At 39.8% G+C, this 21,880-nt stretch overlaps 1 protein-coding gene across 1 annotated transcript in view; it reads right to left on the bottom strand.

Moving 5' to 3' along the window:
- Positions 1 to 2,079: 2,079 nt before the first annotated feature.
- Positions 2,080 to 21,880, bottom strand: part of LOC136864289 (polycomb group protein Psc) — a 252,009-nt gene continuing 232,208 nt past the window's right edge. The window contains exon 6 of the mRNA XM_067141068.2: positions 2,080 to 6,993. Coding sequence (XP_066997169.2) covers positions 4,039 to 6,993 — 2,955 coding nt within the window. The 3' untranslated portion in view covers positions 2,080 to 4,038. The remainder of the gene's footprint in view (positions 6,994 to 21,880) is intronic.

Below are 21,880 nucleotides of genomic sequence, written 5' to 3'. Positions count from 1 at the left end.
AGGAATTTAGGTAATACACATCAGGGATGGCTGTAATTTCTTTTCCATCATACATATTAGGGCATCTTTTCCCCGAAGTTCCACTCAGGGTGGCAATAACCAATCCTATTCTATTCTATATCTGCACTATCTTTATCAATTCACTGGATACTTTGTTTCACCTGTTTTCATTGTTCAATCACTGGTACCATCATATCCTAAAACTCTAATAAGCAGCAACTTACCATGTATGACCATGTGGATAGAGTATACACAAAATGAAACACGGGTCCAAAAATTTGGCTGCAGCCTTCGTCAGTGGCCGATAGAATGATAATGGTCACTGTTGGCAAGTAGACGCTGTGTGTGGTAGAGCAGTGTCTAGGACCTACAAGGATTAGAACACTGGCCATATAGAAGGAAATCTGGCAGTGAAGCCCCCACAGAAATATCTTAAATGCATATCTCTCAGTAATGGCCAACAATGATCATCATTCTATCCTCCACTGATGAAGGATGCAGCCAAAAATTTTGGACCCATGTTTTTTTTTCATGTGTACTCTATCCACCTGGTCATACACGGTTAAGTCACTGCTCTCCATCTGTTTCCTAGGTATATCCTGCTAGCTTCCTTACCTGAGCATTGATAACTCTAATAAATTAATCAAATGCCTTAATTCAAACCACTTTTAGGTCTAATTACTTGAATGGTCATGCATAACATTCTCTGAATGAAAAAACTTCCTTCTTTAAGAAATATGAGTTTCCAATACTCTGAGTATTATTTACATTCAGAAATGGTAATTTGAATACTGATCCAAACAGCAGCTATTCTGAGTGTGTTTCCCACATTTGCTGCAAGCAAATACTGGGATAGTACCTTCTTTCAAGTTTCAGTGCATCTACCCTAATTGTGGACACCAATTATCTCATTACTAAGAACATTACAATAAAGAGAGATTGATGGATAAGTTTCACTATTATGGACAAAAATTCTCCCTCTTCTGATGACCACAGGTCTTCCCATTTATCAACAAAGTAACAATAATCTTTGTAACTTCACACTGATTTCCAAACTGTACCCTCATTTTAATTTTGATCATATTAAATTGCAAGCTTTTAATAAATATTATCCTAAAAATAAGTTACACATATAAGCCATACTATTTCATGACACAACAAACTTGAACCCACTTCGAAATAATTTTTTTTTTTTTTTTACAATTGGCTTTATATCGCTGATAATTTCTTCTTCTTTGGTTAATGTCTGTGTGTGAAGTTAATAGTAATGGTGAAGATGACCACTTGACCCAAGTCCTTAAACTACTGAAATTTGAAGCAAGAACATGTCCGATAACTATCAGAATTCTCCTAATTTTTAAATAATGTTGGGACTGACATTATAAAATTTCTTGGTACACCAACGTCTTGATAAAATCATGTTACTGCCTAATTTATCTTGCAGCATTTCTGAATTGGTTCATACTGATTGCTACTCCAGAGATCTAAAATCATAATGGCTTGTATCCAATTTATTGTCTGCCATACTTACATTCTTCTTCATCAATTCATAAAAATATTTTTGCCTGGCATTCTAATGAGAGAAATGTTTGCTTACTGTAGAGTATCATTCTCAATCTTATGGTAACTACAATATTTTGAGGGGTTGGTAGAAGATTTCCAATACTACCAGCAACTTTTCTATCAGAATGTTGTTATATGTCTTTGTATTTATATTGTTAACTATGGTCTGTGTCAAATGAGAAGCATTTTGGCCTAAAAAGGCTACTGAGAACTGTTCAATAAGTGGCTGGTATGATGAAGTGTTATTCCACCCACTCACTGCACTGTGCTCTGCAGAAAATTTCACCATGTTAAATGCCACTTGTGTCAGTCAGGCAAAAATATTTTTATTTTATAAAAACAAATGGAATGGAAACAGCTTCCCACTTGACACAGACTATAGTGTCTTCATACCATTTCAACGTAAATGTTCTATACACATTCCATGTTGTAAGATGTCTGCATGTAAAAAAGAAGGGGAAAGAGAACAGGAAGTAGTAGTAGTCTAAAATGGCATCAAATCAAAATGCATACAAATTGTAGCAGATGCCAGATTATTATTATGCTTCTTGTGCTTCATTCATATTTTTTAAAATTTTCATTTCTGATTTCCTGGGAGCTGACTTACAACAGGTGTCTCGGCTTATAGTCGAGGGTGTTCATCAGTTCAGGTGCCGTTTATGTTCCAATATAGGAAGATATGCCTGTTTTATCACCTACAGCAATTCTATATCTTTGGTAAATAAATACTTTCTTTAAGACTGTACAAAGGCATATATTGGTTTTTCAACATTTGTATCCAGAACCAGCAACTCCTCTCTTATTCTGGTCCTCTCAGTATCTAAGCAGAACTCATAACTGAGGAATCAACAGTTCCACTCCTATATACCACTTAATGTATTGCTTTTGAGGAGGCACGAAAACATAGCATGTGCTCTTAAAGACTTCAATCTCAATATAACAAGATAAAAAATCTGAATACACCAGAACAATACGAGATCTATACAGAGTATAAAACAAAATAACATGATTTACTACACGTAAGTACAATACAAGCCAACATCATACTTTATAATTCATCATTCTCACTCACAGCCACAAAAATATCTATCTGCACAAAACTCATTTGTCACGTCTTACACTGATACCTTTCCTCTAAATGTGAAATATCAACGTGAAATATCTCCCTACCGCATCATGTTTTCACACATGATGAACTAATATCCTAATCCTTTGACTCCTTATGATCCAGCAGAAGGCCCTGATAACCATACATCACCCTAAATAATCATTTTGATCCACAGTACGCAGCAGGTACTCATAGCACTAACCTGAATCCCTTCTCTTTTGTGAACCTCTTCCTTTTTTTCTTCTTCATCTCTATTGGTGCTACTTTTGCTATAGCCTGAGTAATACCATATGGCCCTTATGAGCTACAGGAAGCTGGCGATCCTGTAAGTCCCTGAGACAGGTTAAATTCTTCATTTTATTCTGGCAGATTGGCTTGTTATGCTCCCCTCAAATAAATCACTTCAGGATATTATCTGGACAGCAGTCCATGTTGTTTGATTTCCACAAACAACTTTGGAGATTGGTTTACAAGAAATGATCTTATATTCTGACACGTCTACGGGATGTTCCTATCGACTCGTGCAACACCAGCAATGACCCTGAAATACTCTACCACAAGTATCTTCATCAAGTGCCCCATCACTGCATGTAAAAATGTCAATATCTTCTACCAGAACTTCCTTGCAAGATCTATCCCAACAATATTCCATCCATATCAGTTCAGCCATTGCCTTCAAATCTTAATTCTTGAACTAAACATTTCCATGGTACCCTATCCAATGTTAGCATTGAGGTCCAGAAACTATAAAGTAACAAGTCCCATCAGTATTATTAGTCTACCTGCAAAAGAATCCATCAGTCTCCCAAGCAACCTCCCACCAGCTTAAGTCTAGTCAGTCATACTCCTTCAGCTATGAATCTGATTGTTAACTTAGGTTTCATTTCCACATTATTAGCACCTTCTTGACAATTTTCTACCACTGTCAGTAATCATTCATACTACAGGAGCCTTGCTAAAAGAGTAACCAATGAACGAAATCTGTGAAATAACTGTTACCCATTTGGTATTCACAATAATGTCACTCATCATTGTGGATCTCACAGTGAAGTATTTTTATCACTTTGGCTCAGCAATATAGTAACTGATCCTAATTTGGATGAGCAATTCAAACACATTCTGAGCCCTGGCCACTCCTTGTAGACTGGAACACACAGATGGCTTGATTCCTGAACCATTAAAGCTGAGAATTCTCAGTAACCTGCACCAGCTAACTCACAACTTTGCTGGTAGCAAAACTACTACCAATCACATATACCAAGCAGAGGGACAGAGATTATGAACCACTGATCCAAATATCTCTCCCATTTTAGGCTAACAGCCTGCCTTTGCCCTTTTATCTCATTGTATAATCATTTTCCGGTTCATCAAGTCTGAGATTTTTTACTACCCACTTCCACATCAGAACCATCCTTCTGACTTACTGTCATAACTTCCGATAATACTACCATTTTTCCATGCACAGAATCACTAGCTAGTTTCTCACTTTCATTCGTCTTATTTGAAATTAAACTTTTTGTGTTTTCATTAAGTTTTCTTTGGAGTCCATCACTAACCCCACTCACAACATTACCCTGTTCACTATCACTCATTTCCGTACAAACACTATTACTGCTACAATGTTCACTTGAAACCCTTTTGACATCCTGAGACTTCAGTTTCTCCTTGTCCTTATGGTCCACGTTTCCTACAGAACACTTCTCCGTAGTTAAATCCGTACATAATGCTGCCATATTTTTCACTTCATGATTATCAGATTTTATTCTGTGTTCTGGAACTGGCTTAAAATAAATCCTATCAGAATTATTGCTCACTGCTTTATCACCATTGACAGTCTTAACACTACAGTCCGCATTTACATTCTGTACACAAAGAGATTTTGAAGTTGAATTAACTGTTGTTAATTTAGTTGAAAAGTTAGCACTCAGTGGTTTATCGTAATTAGTCTGATATGAACTAGAATTTAGGCAAGTTGGAGACTGTGAATGTGGCCTTTTCTGATGGTAAGAGACTAATTCGGTAGCAGCTGCTTTAGAAAGAATTTGAGGATCTGAGGAGGATATGTTGCATAATTTGTGAGGTGTTGTGGAGCTATTATTATTATTGTTATTGTTCATACTGGTATTATTGTTGTTAATATTATTTGGGAGAAGTGTGTTGCCTTTCTGTTGTGTGTTTGTGGCTGGTATTCTCTGTACAGCAGGAGGAGTTAAAGTCTGGCTAACACCAAGAGGTGCAGGGAAATTTTGCTGTCTCTCACTAGACTGGTTATGAACTCTGTGGTGTTGATGATGGGGATTGAACAACATATTAATGGAGGGTGGTAATGGATGGAAGGCCCCAATTCCAACCGATGGAATATGGCCAGCTCTTATTAATGGAGGAGGACCTGTCAATCGATTGTTCGCTCCAGAAAAGCCATACAAAAGATGGGCAGCAGCATTAGATGGTAGGTTTGGAATAAAAGAGGAAGTTGTACTATTGGCATTCACAGAAGAGGTTCTAGCAGTTGTTATGCTACCCGTGCTTAATGGAAGATTATTCGAATTCATATGGTTGGCATTTGAGTGAGAGTTCAAGGATTGCCCAGATGATGATAGTCCTTTTCCGGATGATACAAGAGTAGAATTTTGACTGAATGGGAACTGCATGAGATTTTTTGAATTTGGCAACATTGAAGAAGTGGAAATGCTACTAGGATATGAATTTGAGATAGATGAAGTACTTATCGTGGATGAGGCACATGTCTGAAGGGTAGGTGAATTTGATAATGGAGGTGTACTGGAACTGCTAACAATGATGGGGCTCAGAGTCTTGGGATCAATCTTCATCAATGTCATGCCACTAGATTTGGAAGGTGATGGAGACTGGTAAGTACTGGAGTCTTTACTAATTTGTGTAGGTGCCACCTGATACATAGGCTTCACCCCTGACGCAGGATTGCCTAAATATCTAGGCATATTTCTTGCTTTAAAGAATCTAGGTGGTTTAGCAACAGGATTACCACTTCCACTCGCTGGCTTCACAACAGCATTCCCACCACCAGTAGCTGTATGTGATGACTTCTTAGACAAAGTACATGTATTTGGATTAAAAGGGCTCTCATTTCCCTTTCGAACCTCAGAAGAGCTGCCGGGAGTAAAAGAATTTAGCTTTGATGACAAGAAACTGGATCGAGTTATACTAGGATTCCAGCTCTTAGGTGGAGTCTTTAGTGTTTTGTATCCTACAGCAACAGAGGTTGAATTCAAGTGCTTTTTAATGTTTGTACTTGAAAGCCCAATTGCTAGAGTAGGAGCCACAACAGCCATTTTTGGTGGTTCTTTTGGAGTAATATGACAACTATCTTTGGATCCTAAGCCACACGATTTGACATTAGTACACGGAAATGGAGACATTTTCATAGATGAAGAGCTGCTAGTTACAAGTGATGAAATATCCTTTGAAGGTTTTGAAGGTGAAGTATTTCCACGGTTCATTGCTTCTGACTGATTATCATTTGAGTTTACATTCCGCTCAAGATCCTTATCTTCACCATTTGGCACTGGAACTTTCTCAGGTTCTTCAACAGCAACACAAACATCCTTGTTTACCACTTCAGTGGCAGGTGAAGGAGTTACTTCAGTAGCAGAGAAACTTTCTTTATTAACATTATTCATGGTGATAAACGTACCTTCTCTGCAAGCTTCGGCAATATGTTTTCCACTACATGGGTTGATTTGCTCTTTCTGCAACTGTTCATTACTTGCAAGATTAGTGGTAGGTTCACCTTCTAAAACTTTTTCCCTATCATCATCACCACACTCCTTCTCATTTGGCAAATTAATATCATTTCTTTTGTTTGTTGAAATTAGGGTGGAACAAGTAGTCTGAGCTTCTAAACTATTGGCTAAACTTTCCAAATTCGAGTTTACTTTCCCACTTATATCTTTGAGTACTGATAGTTGTGATTCCAAAGGTAATTCAGTGTTGTTATTGTTTTCTGAAGTAATGCCTGTAATACTCATAACACCATTCTCACTAATTTGTATTTGGACTTCTTTCCATGTTCCTTCATCTTCAGCTTCCGTTGGTGTTGCTGCAGTGTTTGGATTGTCCTCCACAGTAAGGTCATTTTTCTTATTACTTACTTTTTCATCCATCTGCGTGTTTGAAACAATCTTTATATTGTCTGTTACTTCTCCTATGTTTGTATTATTGTTGTGGGTAACAATCCAATCCATTCCTTCTGATTCGCATGCGCCAAGGGCTGAGCAATGCTCGAACTTCATTCTTTTGCTGTGGCTCTTAAAGATTCTGTAGCTCAGATGAAGGGGTCCTTTCTGCAAAGAAGAAAAAGGACAATAAAATTTAATTCAAAACCATATAATAACCATAAGAAAATAATTCAATCAATAGAACACAAGAACTTCAGGTTGGAAATCTGAGGTTAAAATATCACTTTTAAGAGACTAAAAAACAATTTCATTAGTTCAGTTTTAATATAACAAGGATAAATAGAGTAGAATGTATAACTTGAACATCTTCCACTGCAATCTCTATCGCAATTGATAAAAAGATGAAAATGAAAAGCCACAGCCTGTTTCCACTCAATTGACTAGGTCAGGAATGGAATGAATAAAGCCCCCATCTAGCGGCGAGGATCGGAATTGTGCCGGCTGCTGAAGCCTGTCGCACTCCTCTGAGGAAAATCCTAGGCTCATAATACACTTCTACGTCACTGGTAAAAGTTGTTGAAAGGTTGCTCTGTCTGCAAAAATATTTATGATTAACATGCATTACAACTTATAAAAGCACCCAAACATTATTTTCACATTTTATAAAAGTTAATTTGTATAAAAGTTCAATCGTGCATTTATAATATACTGTTGTGGTCAGTGATCTGACTACTGTTTCCCTCGTTGCCTTACGGTGTTTGAAATATGTTAAAAAAGGACAGCTTTCTGTTGCGTTGATCGGAAGAGGGGACTTCTCGAGATTGTTCTTTCAGCAAAAACCTGGAATTAGTAATGGGAAGAAGCAGTTTACCTCTGGGAACTAGTTCATTCACTCTCGCTCCCAACAAAGAACTACTTCACGAACTACTTCGCGAACTGCTTCAAAATGTGTAATTTTCCCGCCAGAGTACTCTGCAACCGCTGAAGTAGTTCGTCCGCGAACAAGTTCTTTCTCATTCCCTTCACACAAGGCTTCATCGCTTCGCGAACTTTCCAGAACGAGGAAGTATACAAAGCGGACAACAGGTAGCACGCAGGTGCACTTCCCTGTAGTAACATTCATAAATGCTATAGAGGTGAACGTTCCTATTACCGGTAATGTCAGTTCACACTCTCCCCCGCCCTCAAACCCTCAGAAATGTAAGTGTAGGGAAAATCTATTTCTTTTCAAAGATAATAAAAATTTCTGTTAAATATTGTCGACTTGAAAATGAGATGTTTTAAACATGGATTTGCTATCGCAGGAGAACCCTTTTCTTGGTGGTGATTTCATCCCCTGACTGAAACATAAATTTATAACATCTGAGTGTTGGTCAACCTTTTCCTTGCCGGTGGCGCTAAACATCAGACTCCAACACTCTCGCTCCCAAGAAAGAACTACTTCACGAACTACTTCAAAATGTGTAATTTTCCCACCAGAGCACTCTGCAATCGCTGAAGTAGTTCGTCCGCGAACAAGTTCCTACCCATTCCTTCACACTCGTGAAATCCTACAGTTCGCAAAGTAGTTCTCCAGAGACGAGTAAACACTTCACAGTTCGTGGGAGTGAAGTAGTTCACGAGAACTAGTTCGTTCGCGAACTACCCATCACTACCTGGAATGTATTTGATCCGTAATGTGTTAAAAGTCTGTAATGAAAAAGGGGAAATAACTAAATTATAGAGCTTGAGACCTGAAAATAAAATATGAATGGGGGAGATAGGCAAACATTTTTCACCCACCCCCTTGCTTCCTCGTTTGCTGATCCTCTCTGGTATTGCGTCCTATCCGACTGGCAGTGGCCAACGCTGCTCGCCTCGTGTTGTATCTATGTATGCTGCACGGCGGAGGGTGAGCTAAGGGGCTCCTACAGTAGTCGAGGAGGGAGGTCTATTGTGAGCGAAACTGTTAACCTGTCAGCGTGGAGAGCCGAGCACTGCTCGTCATGGAGTGAACATCGCGCGTGGTGGAGTGATGAGCACTGCTCACATGGTACACTTGTGTAATTTACTGCGATCTAGTGGTTACGATCGAAGCTGTTTGTGTTTTACACAGTTCAAAAAAATTAGGGGAACATGTTTTGTAACGTCTGGTATGTGAACGTTAATTTGGTAGATGGGGTTCCAATGGTTGTACAGCATAACTTGAGACCTTAGCTACTCAGGGTATGTCAAATTGAAGTTATACTCCATTTGTAGGTGTAGCCATGCATTAAACTGTCAGGTGACCCCTCAAAACAAAGTGAATAGCAGTGTGTCCGTGTGTCGTGAGATACACACACTACTGCAGTAATTTGAGCACTTTGTACGTCAACCAGCACATTCTATGAAACATCTTAACGAGGTTCAAGTTGCAAGGGCTGTCACTTTGATCCAGGAAGGATGGACTTTTCATCGTGTTGCTGTGGATCTCAATGTCACTCCATCAGTTATACACTGCTTGTGGAATCGCTACGAGAGAGGCCAGTTCACAAGGAGGGTTGGACAAGGTCGTGGACGCATGACAACCCTACAGGATGATTGATATCTGACCATCTGTGCGTTGCGGCGTCGTTCAGCAACTGCCAGCAAACTGCAACAAGACCTCAGGAGGGTCACTGGAGTCAAGGTGTCTGACCAGACAGTAAGGAACAGGTTAAGAGGACGTCCTGTTCGAGTGCCCCATTTAACGCAACAACATTGCGCAGCTCGCCTTCTGTTTGCCCGTACCCATGTCAACTAGCAACTTCGCCAATGGAGACCTGTGTTGTTTACAGACGAATCCAAATTTCCCAACACAGCGTGATGGACATCAACATGTATGGAGACGCCATGGTGAGCAGTGCATACCAAATGTTGTTCAAGAAGGCAAACGATTCGGACAAGCTTCTGTGACGGTGTTGGATGGCATCAGTATCGGTGGCCATACTGATCTTGTCATCATCCGCAGTAATCTTACCGCTGCGGGGTACATCGAACAGATACTGCTACAGCAACAGCATGTGTTGGTTGCTGCATACGGTGTTGGCCCTGAATTCGTACTCATGCATGACAATGCAAGGGCTCATGTAGTGCGCATCACCAAAGCTGTCTTGTGAGAACTGGACATTCAAGGGATGGAATGGCCAGCAGCGAGTCCCATCCTTAATCCCATCGAGCATGTGTGGGATAGGCTTGACAGAAGTGTTCGTGGGCGTCCTGTTCCACCACAGACTCTCCAAGACCTAGAACAGGCTCTCATTGAAGAATGGGACCTGATACTGCAACATGACCTCCATCGACTTATATGAAGCATGCCATGTAGGTGCCATGCTGTGATAAATGCTCATACATACACCATACTGAAGTTCGCCAACTGTGATAAAAATCCACCCTGGAGGACTGTTATCACCTTGTTTTCACCCCTAGTTGGACATTTCCGTTTGTGTTTTGAAAATTAATGTGAATTTGTCAAAGTTCTTTTGTATACTTCAACGGTAAAGAAGAAAGGTTTAGTTGGTAATATATCTGGGAGTGAGGTATTGTTTTGTGGAGCATAGCATACGTTCAAAAGCATGTTCCCCTAAATTTTTGAACTATGTAACTCATTTCCCCTTGAAGCGGAAGGTTTGAGCTTTCGAACAATATACCTTGGTCCCTATTTTGATAGCGTTTTGTCACTTAACTTCAAGTGATATTTCAAGAAATGTTTATCTCTGCCACCAGGGACAAGCACTGTTTTTGTCTGCTATCTGGCGACTACTGTGCGCACATTTTGCATGATACCTTCATTTCCTCTTGGTGAAGAACCTATCAACATAATCATAAACTTTGTCTATTCAAGGCTCTCTTGAGACTGTTTCCTCCTGTACTTTTTCCATATCGCACTCTGTCTTGCATTCCGTCGGCTGTGAGTGGACATGGCTTCTAGAAGCAAGTGTGAATTATCAAGTGTGGCATAGAGGATGTTGAAAATTTGTTAGATTCAAATGGTGATTTTTTTTAGTGATGTGGACGACATCGCTGTACGTGAAGTCCTCAGTTCGGAATCAGATACGAGTGATAGTGTGCAGAGTGGCAATGTGCATGTCACGGCTAATAAATTTCGATGGGAAAATGTGTCCAATGATGTGGGTCAAATAGAACAGTTTATAGGGAACCCAGGGCCTCAGAATAAAGACCCTGGGGAATGTGATAGTGTGAAGGTTTTCAAGATGTTCTTTATGGACGAGTCAGTAGAACAAATAGTTTGTGAAACAAATTTATAAGCTGAGCATAAAATCCTATCTATTACCACTTTGTTCCAGCATGTGGGATTGGAAACTAGTCACAAAGGATGAGATATACATTCTGATTGCTCTTCATATGTTAATGGGTATAATACAAAAGTTTACGCTACGAAGCTATTTTTCTAAAACTCTGTTCTATCTACACCAACTTTTGGGCCTGTTATCTCAGTGGATAGATTTGAATCAATTAGTATTTTTATGCATTTCAACAACAATGACACAGTTGATACATATCAGGGACCCTCCAAACTTTGCAAAATTTATCTGATTAAGTCCTACCTAAAAATAATTTCCAGCATAATTGAAATCCGTAAAATAGTACCAAAGTTGTGTTGATTTGAATAAAGCCTTGCATGAATCTGAGAAAGTTTAAACACCATGCTCAAAGCTCCTCCCGCAGCACAGAGACAACCGGGCATTTAAATCCACTGCACTGAGGGGTTAAAGGTAAAGATTTATTATGTTTGCAATATGTTCTCCTTTATTTTCAATATTTTAAAGGCTTGGAATTTGATCATAAAGATGATTTTTAATTTTCCTAGTGTCATTTAAATTATGATCACGATTGAAAAACTGGTCAATAAAAATATAAATGTTTTCAAACTCGTTCATCAGTCTACTTTTTTCATTCTCTTCAAGATGGTTAAATCTTTTTCGATAGATATGTAGTCATGTCCTGTTTCTTTCATGTGAACACTCATGGCCGAAAATTTATGATGTTTGTTTGACTTGAAGTGTTCTAAATATCTGGTTAAAAATCTTCCTGCCTGTCCAATGTATGAAACTTTACATTGGGCGCAGGTGAGTATGCAAATCCCGGATCCAGAGTATTGATCTTTATTAGAACTGATACTGTTCTAATTCAGAAACATGACTTGACTGGTACTGTGAGTTGTAAAGAAGTCTTGAAATAGTGTTTTTAAACAGACTGGATATTTGACACATATTGGGATTATTATAAGTGAACGTAGCAAATTTGGACTTTTTTTTTATTAACTTGGAAATTTGTTCATTTCTTACATTTCATATAATTTTACTGACCATTTCGATGTTGAACCCATTAAATTTTGCCATGTTCCGTGTATACTATAGTAAGTTGCTCGTTTTTTGGGTGTTGGGGTGTAGTGAGTTATTTTTGATTGTATTGTTATTTTTGATTATAAATTTTCCAGCTAACTCATTCCTGGTTGGCAGCGCTTCGCCCCCGTGTGCTAGGCAGGGCTCATCAGTTGGTACCTAGCACACCTACCAAGACGCTGGCTAGTGCATACCGTGGAGGCCATTGCGTAGGTTAATTGTAGCCACTGGCAGTGCCAATGCACTATGAGAGACTTTGTCTCATTATCAAAAATTGATGCCTGCTTGGCCATCAGATGATATAGATGTTGATTCCAATAGGGAATTTGAAATATTTGTTCTGAATGAGTAAATTTATAATACCAATATCAATGGTCCGTTACTGGACATTATAAATTATCCAGCTAACTCATTCCTGGTTGCCAGCGTTTTGCCCCCGTGTGGTAGGCTGGGCTCATTAGTTGGTACCTAGCACACCTACCAAGTCTTGAGTTAGCTGGAAAATTTATGATGTCCAATAATGGACCATTGATATTGGTATTATAAATTTACTCATTCGGAACAAATATTTCAGATTCCCTATGGGAATCAACATCTATATCATCTGTTGGACGGTGTCGGATTATATGCTGTCTTGGATTGTCACTTGTGTGATTGTGCACAATGGTTTGATAGCAGGCAGTTCAGGTTTAGGAAAGGTTATACCAGAGAAGCACATGTTGTAGGATTCCGGCAAGATATAACAGATATTTTAGATTCAGGAGGTCAAATGGACTGTATCGCTATTGACCTATCCAAGGCTTTCAATAGGGTATATCATGCGAGATTAGTGACAAAAATGAGGACAATTGGACTAGACAAAAGCGTGGTTGAATGGGTGGCTACATTTATAGAAAATAGAACTTAGAGAATTAAAGTACCTGAAGCGTTATCTGATCCTGTGATGATTAAGGGTGGGGGGGGGAGGGGGGGAAAGCAGGGCAGTATTATTGGACCTTCATGTTTTATTATATACACTGACTGACAGAGCAAATGCAACACAAAGAAGGAGTGGTTCGATAGGGATGAAAGTTGGGGAAAAAACAGAGACGGCACGGACGAATAATTGATGTTTATTTCAAACCGATATGCAGGTTACACAATGCGCACGGCATCGACTCAGTAGGATGTAGGACCACCGCGAGCGGCGATGCACGCAGAAACACGTCGAGGTACAGAGTCAATAAGAGTGCGGATGGTGTCCTGAGGGATGGTTCTCCATTCTCTGTCAACCATTTGCCACAGTTGGTCGTCCGTACGAGGCTGGGGCAGAGTTTGCAAACGGCGTCCAATGAGATCCCACACGTGTTCGATTGGTGAGAGATCCGGAGAGTACGCTGGCCACGGAAGCATCTGTACACCTCGTAGAGCCTGTTGGGAGATGCGAGCAGTGTGTTGGCGGGCATTATCCTGCTGAAACAGAGCATTGGGCAGCCCCTGAAGGTACGGGAGTGCCACCGGCCGCAGCACATGCTGCACGTAGCGGTGGGCATTTAACGTGCCTTGAATATGCACTAGAGGTGACGTGGAATCATACGCAATAGCGCCCCAAACCATGATGCCGCGTTGTCTAGCGGTAGGGCGCTCCACAGTTACTGCCGGATTTGACCTTTCTCCACGCCGACGCCATACTCGTCTGCGGTGACTATCACTGACAGAACAGAAGCGCGACTCATCGGAGAACACGACGTTCCGCCATTACCTCATCCAAGTCGCTCTAGCCCGGCACCATGCCAGGCGTGCACGTCTATGCTGTGGAGTCAATGGTAGTCTTCTGAGCGGGCGCCGGGAGTGCAGGCCTCCTTCAACCAATCGACGGGAAATTGTTCTGGTCGATATTGGAACAGCCAGGGTGTCTTGCACATGCTGAAGAATGGCGGTTGACGTGGCGTGCGGGGCTGCCACCGCTTGGCGGCGGATGCGCCGATCCTCGCGTGCTGACGTCACTCGGGCTGCGCCTGGACCCCTCGCACGTGCCACATGTCCCTGCGCCAACCATCTTCGCCACAGGCGCTGCACCGTGGACACATCCCTATGGGTATCGGCTGCGATTTGACGAAGCGACCAACCTGCCCTTCTCAGCCCGATCACCATACCCCTCGTAAAGTCGTCTGTCTGCTGGAAATGCCTCCGTTGACGGCGGCCTGGCATTCTTAGCCATACACGTGTCCTGTGGCACACGACAACACGTTCTACAATGACTGTCGGCTGAGAAATCACGGTACGAAGTGGGCCATTCGCCAACGCCGTGTCCCATTTATCGTTCGCTACGTGCGCAGCACAGCGGCGCATTTCACATCATGAGCATACCTCAGTGACGTCAGTCTACCCTGCAATTGGCACAAAGTTCTGACCACTCCTTCTTGGTGTTGCATTTGCTCTGTCAGTCAGTGTATATTATGAGTAAAGATCAGGAATCACAGATAAGGGTATCTGCAGATGATGCTTTACTGTACAGAGTAGTAAATGAGTTGCAGGATTGTGAGCAACTGCAGGGGGACTTAAACTATGTAGTGAGATGGACAGCAGACAATGGTATGAACGTAAATGGGATGAAAAGTCAAGTTGTAAGTTTCACAAAGAGGAAAAGTCCTCTCAGTTTTAATTATTGTGTTGATGGTTGATAGTATCTCATGGGAAACAATGTCAGTACCTAGGTGTTAATATAAGGAATAATCTTCATAGGGGTAATCATATCAACAAAGTAGTTAAGAAAGGTTACAGATCTCTTCACATGGTTATGAGGGTATTTAGAGTTTGTAATAAGGATGTAAAGGAGAGGGCGTGTAAGTCTCTGGTAAGACCGCAGTTAGAGTATGGCTCCAGTGTATGGGACCCTCACCAGGACTACTTGATACAAGAACTGGAAAAGATGCAAAGGAAAGCAGCATGATTTGTCCTGGGTGATTTCCAACCAAGGAGCAGTGTTACTAAAATGTTGCAAACTTTGGGCTGGGAAGACTTGGGAGTAAGGAGACGAGATGCTCAACTATGTTGTACGTTTCGAGCTGTCAGTGGTGAGTGGGTGTGAAATGACATAAGTAGAAGAATAAGATTGAGTGGAACCTTTAGAAGTTTTCTTTTTACTATTTGCTTTACGTCGCACCGACACAGATAGGTCTTATGGCAACGATGGGATAGGAAAGGCCTACGACAGGGAAGGAAGTGGCCGTGGCCTTAATTAAGGTACAGCAACAGCATTTGCCTGGTGTGAAAATGGGAAACTACGGAAAACCATCTTCAGGGCTGCGACAGTGGGGTTCGCACCCACTATTTCCCGGACGCAAGCTCACAGCTGCGCGCCCCTAACCGCACGGCCAACTTGCCCGGTATTTTTTAAAAAGTAGGAAAGATCATAATATGAAGATAAAGTTAGAATTCAAGAGGACAGATTGGGGCAAATATTCATTTAAAGGATGAGGAGTAGGTGACTGAAATAAATTATTAAGGGAAATGTTCGATAAATTTCGAAGTTCGTTGAAAATATTTAAGAAAAGGCTCGGTAAATAATTATAAATAAATGTAAACATGAGGTAAACAACCGAGAGGAAATCTGCTACCTGGGCAACAGCCCTAAATGCAGATCACTGATGACTGATTGATTGATTGAGAGGAGCAGCAGCAGCAGCAGCTTTATAGTGTAGAGACGATACCAGCTATAAATTAGTTTACACCTCTAGCTACTCTAGTGAGTTGAGACCAGAGTTAGTGATCGAAGAGGAAATTATTTCTCCAGTTAAGGTCTTAATAGAGCTTCCGTGGCTCAGGCGGTAGCCTCTCACCGCTGGGTTCCGTGGTTCAAATCCTGTCACTCCATGTGAGATTTGTGCTGGACAAAGCGGAGGCGGGACATGTTTTTCTCCGGGTACTCCGGTTTTCCCTGTCATATTTCATTCCAGCAACACTCTCCAATATCATTTCATTTCATCTGTCATTCATTAATCATTGCCCCAGAGGAGTGCGACAGGCTTCGGCAGCTGGCACAATTCCTATCCTCGCCGCTAGATGGGGGCTTCATTAATTCCATTCCTGATCTGGTCGAATGACCGGAAACAGGCGGTGAATTTTCAAGGTCTTAATAGGCATTGTCTACAGGCCCCTGTGAGTAGGACGATGACTTTGATTCTAGACTATTACCTACTTACGAATATATATTAAAATTCGGAGACTTCAATACTGACATTTTACAGCAAAAAGGTTATGCGAAGCAACTGCTAAATATTCCAGTCTTGCAACATGACACTATTACCACCACAACCGCCTAACCACACTATCGGAACCTCCTTGTCCACACATACCCTTCTTGATTTAATGGTTACCAATAATCCTCATTAAATTTTGTCTCAGGGTCAGATTCCTGTTCCATACATATCTAACTATAACTCGTTAAACCTGTCATATTCTCTTAAAGTGACAAAATATAAAACAAAATATATCACTTTCTGGGAAATTCAACATATAAAAATGCGTGACTTCAGACTGGACACTTCTAATTCCTTTTGGGAGGACATAATTAATATAAACAGCACTGATATGAAACTAGAAAAAATGAATTCTCTCTTACTTGGTCTCCTCGACAAGCATGCTCCGCAATGTAGAATCTAATTATCTCGACCTCTCTCCCCATAGCTAACTGACAATGTTAAACACATAATGTCCCATCAAGATGAATTCCATCGTTTTTTTAGACAAACCAGTTCTTCTAATGTACTTGAACAGTATGTGTTTCTATGCAAGAAAATTAACGTAGTCATTTGAAATTAAATTTTTTTCCCAATACCAATAGCTAGATAATAATTTCAATGTAAGAGGCACACGGTAACCACTTCATTCTAAGGGAATTTGGAAACCTGAACCTAGTCACTGTGACCCACATATACCACTTGACGACTTAATTAAAAATTTCTCTATTCTTAACATTAAGCATGAATCGCGGGACTATAAACAGATTGCTGATCCAGCTGCCTCCAAATTAAAATTCCGTACTATAACAAACTGAGGTGTAACATGAACTGCTTTTAGTCAAATCAAATGCTGCTGGAGTTTATGATCTCCCCATCATCATCATCATCATTAAAAGTATTCTTAGATATTATTTGCCCAGTAATAGCTAACATATATAATTTCTGCCTCACTACTGGAACATATCCAAGGAAATGGAAAGATGTCATCATAAACCTGGTATCAAGGAAGTCCTAATCTGTTCACTTATCAGACTATCAGCTGGTCTGTGTACTTTCAACTCTCTCAAAACCCTTAACATGGATAATCCATCTAATGTAACTTCAAAGTTTCTCAGTCTGTCGAACACTAATTTTAATACCGATAACACTATAACATACCTGTAAAAAAAATTACACTCCTAAACAAAGAATGAAACATTTTGTTCTTGATAGAACATCATGAGATTCTATCAAATCGCACTATTTTTTAATTGATGACAATTGCTTAGAAATGTAGTAACATTTATGTTTAAATTCTGTTTATACCCTTTAATACTTGAAAGTTAGAACTCATCTTAATAAAGTGGTCCAATAGTACTGTATGTCCTGTCACCTTGATAATCCAACAATGTTCTATCATTGCCATAAGTCCGGCTGGCAAGTTTGTCGGTAACTTTTCATTAGTCAGGTTTTGGTGATGTCACCGGCTACTTTGAATTGTACTTTTAGCTTTAATATTATCTATATATATTGAAAATATTATGCTGAATTTTGTTAAAGCGAGTTTGAGAGAATGGCTAAACCAATTGATATCATAAAGCATTCAGACAAAAGCTCCTGTCCTGTAGATTTACAGTGTGTCTTTAAAAGCGTAAACATTTCATGCCATATATTTGTAGTCTGCGATGAATTGCTACCTCCGAAGTTTGATTGTTTTTGGGGTATTTTTAGTGTGCTGAATTCAAATTCAAAGTCAGAAAGTTCCTATCGCGTACCATTTAATTTTTTAAAATTTTATTTTCCTTATAGCGTAATTTTCGTATGCCCAAAGTGTAATTATGTAAACTGTAACACTTTACCATGTGTAGTTTTATGATGTCAGGATTTGAACTCCAAATGTATTTAAAATGCTTTTAACGTGTTTATAGTAAACACCGAGGGCACCAGAGGTTTCTTATCTGATACGGGGTGCGAGCGCCTCAGGAAGTTGGATCAAGATAACGTGCACACTTGCCATCTTAGGTTTCTTTGTGGGAGAGAGATAGCCACTCCTTGGTGACAGACACATTCTTATCTTATCTTTGTGAAAACTTACACATCCTGTCTTAGTTTCTCTCACATTGCATTAGTGTGTGTCATCTGGAAAATATATCAGTTTCAAGCTGCATTGTGGAGTAGAATGTTGAGAATTAGTAGTTCAGTACAAAAATATATTTACAATGTCGCATCGCTCATGTATTAATGATCCAGACAGCTTTTATTATATATGTGGATAATACACATTGTCTAAGCAAAGGCATAATATTACAGATTTTGTAAAATAATCATATCCTGCCTATTTTGGAGTCAAACTTGGAGACCAAAGTAAACCTTGGGCACCCCACAAAGTATGTAGAGTATGCATTGAAGATGTTCATCATTGGGTCAATGGCAAACAATTGTCGCCATCTTTTGGAATACCTATGGTTTGGAGAGAGCAATCATAGTATTGACTGCTACTTCTGTTCGTGTGATGTGAAGGGATACAATTCTAAAAATAAAAAGCAAATTGTGTATCCAGTTGTTTGGTCAGCCATTTTACCTGTCCTCCATGGCCCTGATGTACCAATCCCTGTGCAACCAGAAAATCTTGAACAGTTTTCATCCGAGTCTGATGTAGAAGTGATGGAAAATGAGACGAGTGACAGTGACTACTTACCAGGATCATCTGCTGCTGAACGTGGGTGTTACCAGAGTGATTAAAATGACTCTGGGGATCTTGCCCTCTCTAAAGAGTTAGCTGAGTTCTTGGGTTCTAGACTCCAAGAAAAAAATCTGCCCTGTTCAAAAACATCATTCTATTGGTACAGACAACGCGAAATAGAATTTAAATCTTTTCTCCGAAGATGGCTACCTTGTATACTGCAATAATGTGAAAGAGCTTATGCTAAACCTTGGACTTCCAACCTATGATCCAAGTGAATGGAGACTGTTCATTGATGCTTCCAAGCGAAGTTAAGTTTGTGACAATTTTAAAGTTCTTACTATGCTGCTGGGTCAACAATCTGGTTTTACCAAATTTCTACGCTTTCTTTGCCTGTGGGATAGCAGGGCACGGGTTGATCACTGGAATAAGAAAGACTGGCCACCTCGAGAAAGTTTGGAAGTCGGTTCTAAGAATGTTGTGTGGCAAAGCCTTGTGAGTCCTCCTAAAGCTTGGCTTAATGAAAAAATTCATAAAGACTTTAAATGAGGAAGGAGACTGTTCCAAGTACACATGTGAGAAATTTCCAATGCTATCTGAAGCAAAATTAAACGAAGGTATATTTAATGGTCCTGATATGAGAAAATTGATGTCAGATGCAGCATTTAAAAGCACTGTGGATGGAAAGGAGAAAGCAGCATGGGCATCTTTCTGTGAAGTTGTTTCAAAATTTCTAGGTAACAACAAGGATCCCAATTACCAAAACATTGTGGCTAACATGCTTGAAGCACACAAGGAACTTGGTTGTAACATGAATATGAAAATTCACTTCCTGTTTTCTCACCTAGATTATTTCCCTGAAAATCTAGGATCTTTGAGCGAAGAACAAGACGAACTATTTCACAAGGATGTGCTGGACTTCGAAAAGAGTTATCAGGGACTTGGAGCATCAGTATGCTTGCAGACTATTGTTGGATGTTAAAGCCTGAAGACAAACATAAAATAAAAAGGAACAGGAGGACTTTCTTAAGTAAGAAGCAAAGAGTGTAAAATTTGTGTGAAACTTCCCAATAGTGAAGTAAACAAGACAAAATAAAGCAAAAACACCCTAGTGACATGTATTAACAACCATATACATTAATTTCAGCAAGTTGTGTATATTAAATATTGTTTTTCTTTAAAATAAAAAAAGTATTATGAAAATGTTTGTGATGAAATTCGCGTAATGTATACAATACATGTAACAATTTCTCAAGAAAACTTTACGTGATAGAAGTAAACAGATTGAGAATTTGGATTCAGCACATCGACATTATATAAAATCACATCTTTTACTTTAGGCAACAAACAAAAAGTTTAAATTTGCAGGCTAGTGTTATTAAAGAATGATGTAGCATTCTGAGTGGCCGAAGGGCTTGCCAGTAATTCAAGGCCACCTGAACCATGAGTGTGCTGAGGCATGTGGCACAATAGAGGAGGTGGAAGGGGGTAAGCATGCATGCGCAGTCAGACCCCTTCCTGGTCAGCTGTACTTCGGCTTCTTCCAGCCTGTGTCATAGCGAGTCGCTTGGCTGAGAAGAAATTTTTCAGCACAATTTTTACTGTCTCATCTGTAGTTCTGTAGTGATTTTGGATAAATTTAAACGTTTTCTCCTCCATTACAAGTTATACGTCTCCTGTCGTCTCTCCCGATATTTGTTAGATTGAGTGATTTTGGAGAAACTTTAACTTGATTTTCGTCATAATTTTAACACTGAGGCTATGAATTTCTTCCATTCTGGTAATGAGCAAAGTGAGTCGATCCTCCGTGTCATACTAATGTGCTAATTTTCAATTTTGATTTGGCCAACATGGTACTCATAACAAACCAGTAACAACTTTCAATTATTAACCCCTCAGCGCCGACCTCAATACGTGGTATAGACCCTCTTTTCTTCCGTAGCCGCCGACCTCTATACGTGGTATAGACCCATACATGGTTTCACATTTACGGCTATAGCGCGAAGAGTTTTGGAGTTACTGATATGCAAATTGTTTTGTTTCCAAGAAGACTGCTTCGGGTTTATCACTGTTGTAAATAAGAATTGAAAAATCGTTATAATGTAGTTGTTTTTGCAAGGATAATTATTTGTCAAATAAGTCTGAGCACTAATCTCTTGCTTTTTTCAAGTCTGTTTGCTTCATTCTTTCCCACAGAATAAAATAAAGAAATGATGATCTGAGAAGTTTGTCTTTTCGTGTGATGTTCTTTGCTCTATTTGTACATTGGGAGTGCGGTTTATTTATTATATTTGTCTTTATTTCTCAGCTTGTAATATTTTCGTAACTCTCCACGAGCGCTCTGTGTAGGCATGTTAGTGCTGCTTTCTGTCATACGATACGAGAACCAGTTGTTCATGGTATATATCTCGTTTGAAAGACGTTGTCTCGACCTTTTATCTGAAATATGTATCGAGTTGGTTTGTTTCGTCATAAACGTTATTCCCCGCATTCAGTTTCGTCCTGCTGCTTTCGGTCTCGCTGCAGCTTCATCAGTCCGTGTGACGCACGGCGCTCAGCCGTGGTATGACTGACGGTAACGTGCTTGAAATATTGTATAATTCAGATGATAGTTTAGTCGGAAGTAGTAGTGACAGTATAAGCAGCAGTGATAATGAAATAGATGATGTAGCAGTGGTAAATGATGAGAGTGACGATGAGGAGGAAACAGTACTTGGAAATTTCGTGTAAGAGACTATAGATAATTATACAGGTCAAAGAGAAGTTTTCAACAGTGAATTCTGATTGCTAAATTCTCTAATAAC

The sequence above is a fragment of the Anabrus simplex genome, chromosome 2 (assembly GCF_040414725.1).
Source record: "Anabrus simplex isolate iqAnaSimp1 chromosome 2, ASM4041472v1, whole genome shotgun sequence".
Lineage (NCBI taxonomy): Eukaryota > Metazoa > Arthropoda > Insecta > Orthoptera > Tettigoniidae > Anabrus > Anabrus simplex.
The sequence above is the reverse complement of the archived record's forward strand: the minus strand, read 5'-3'. Positions and strand labels throughout refer to the sequence as shown.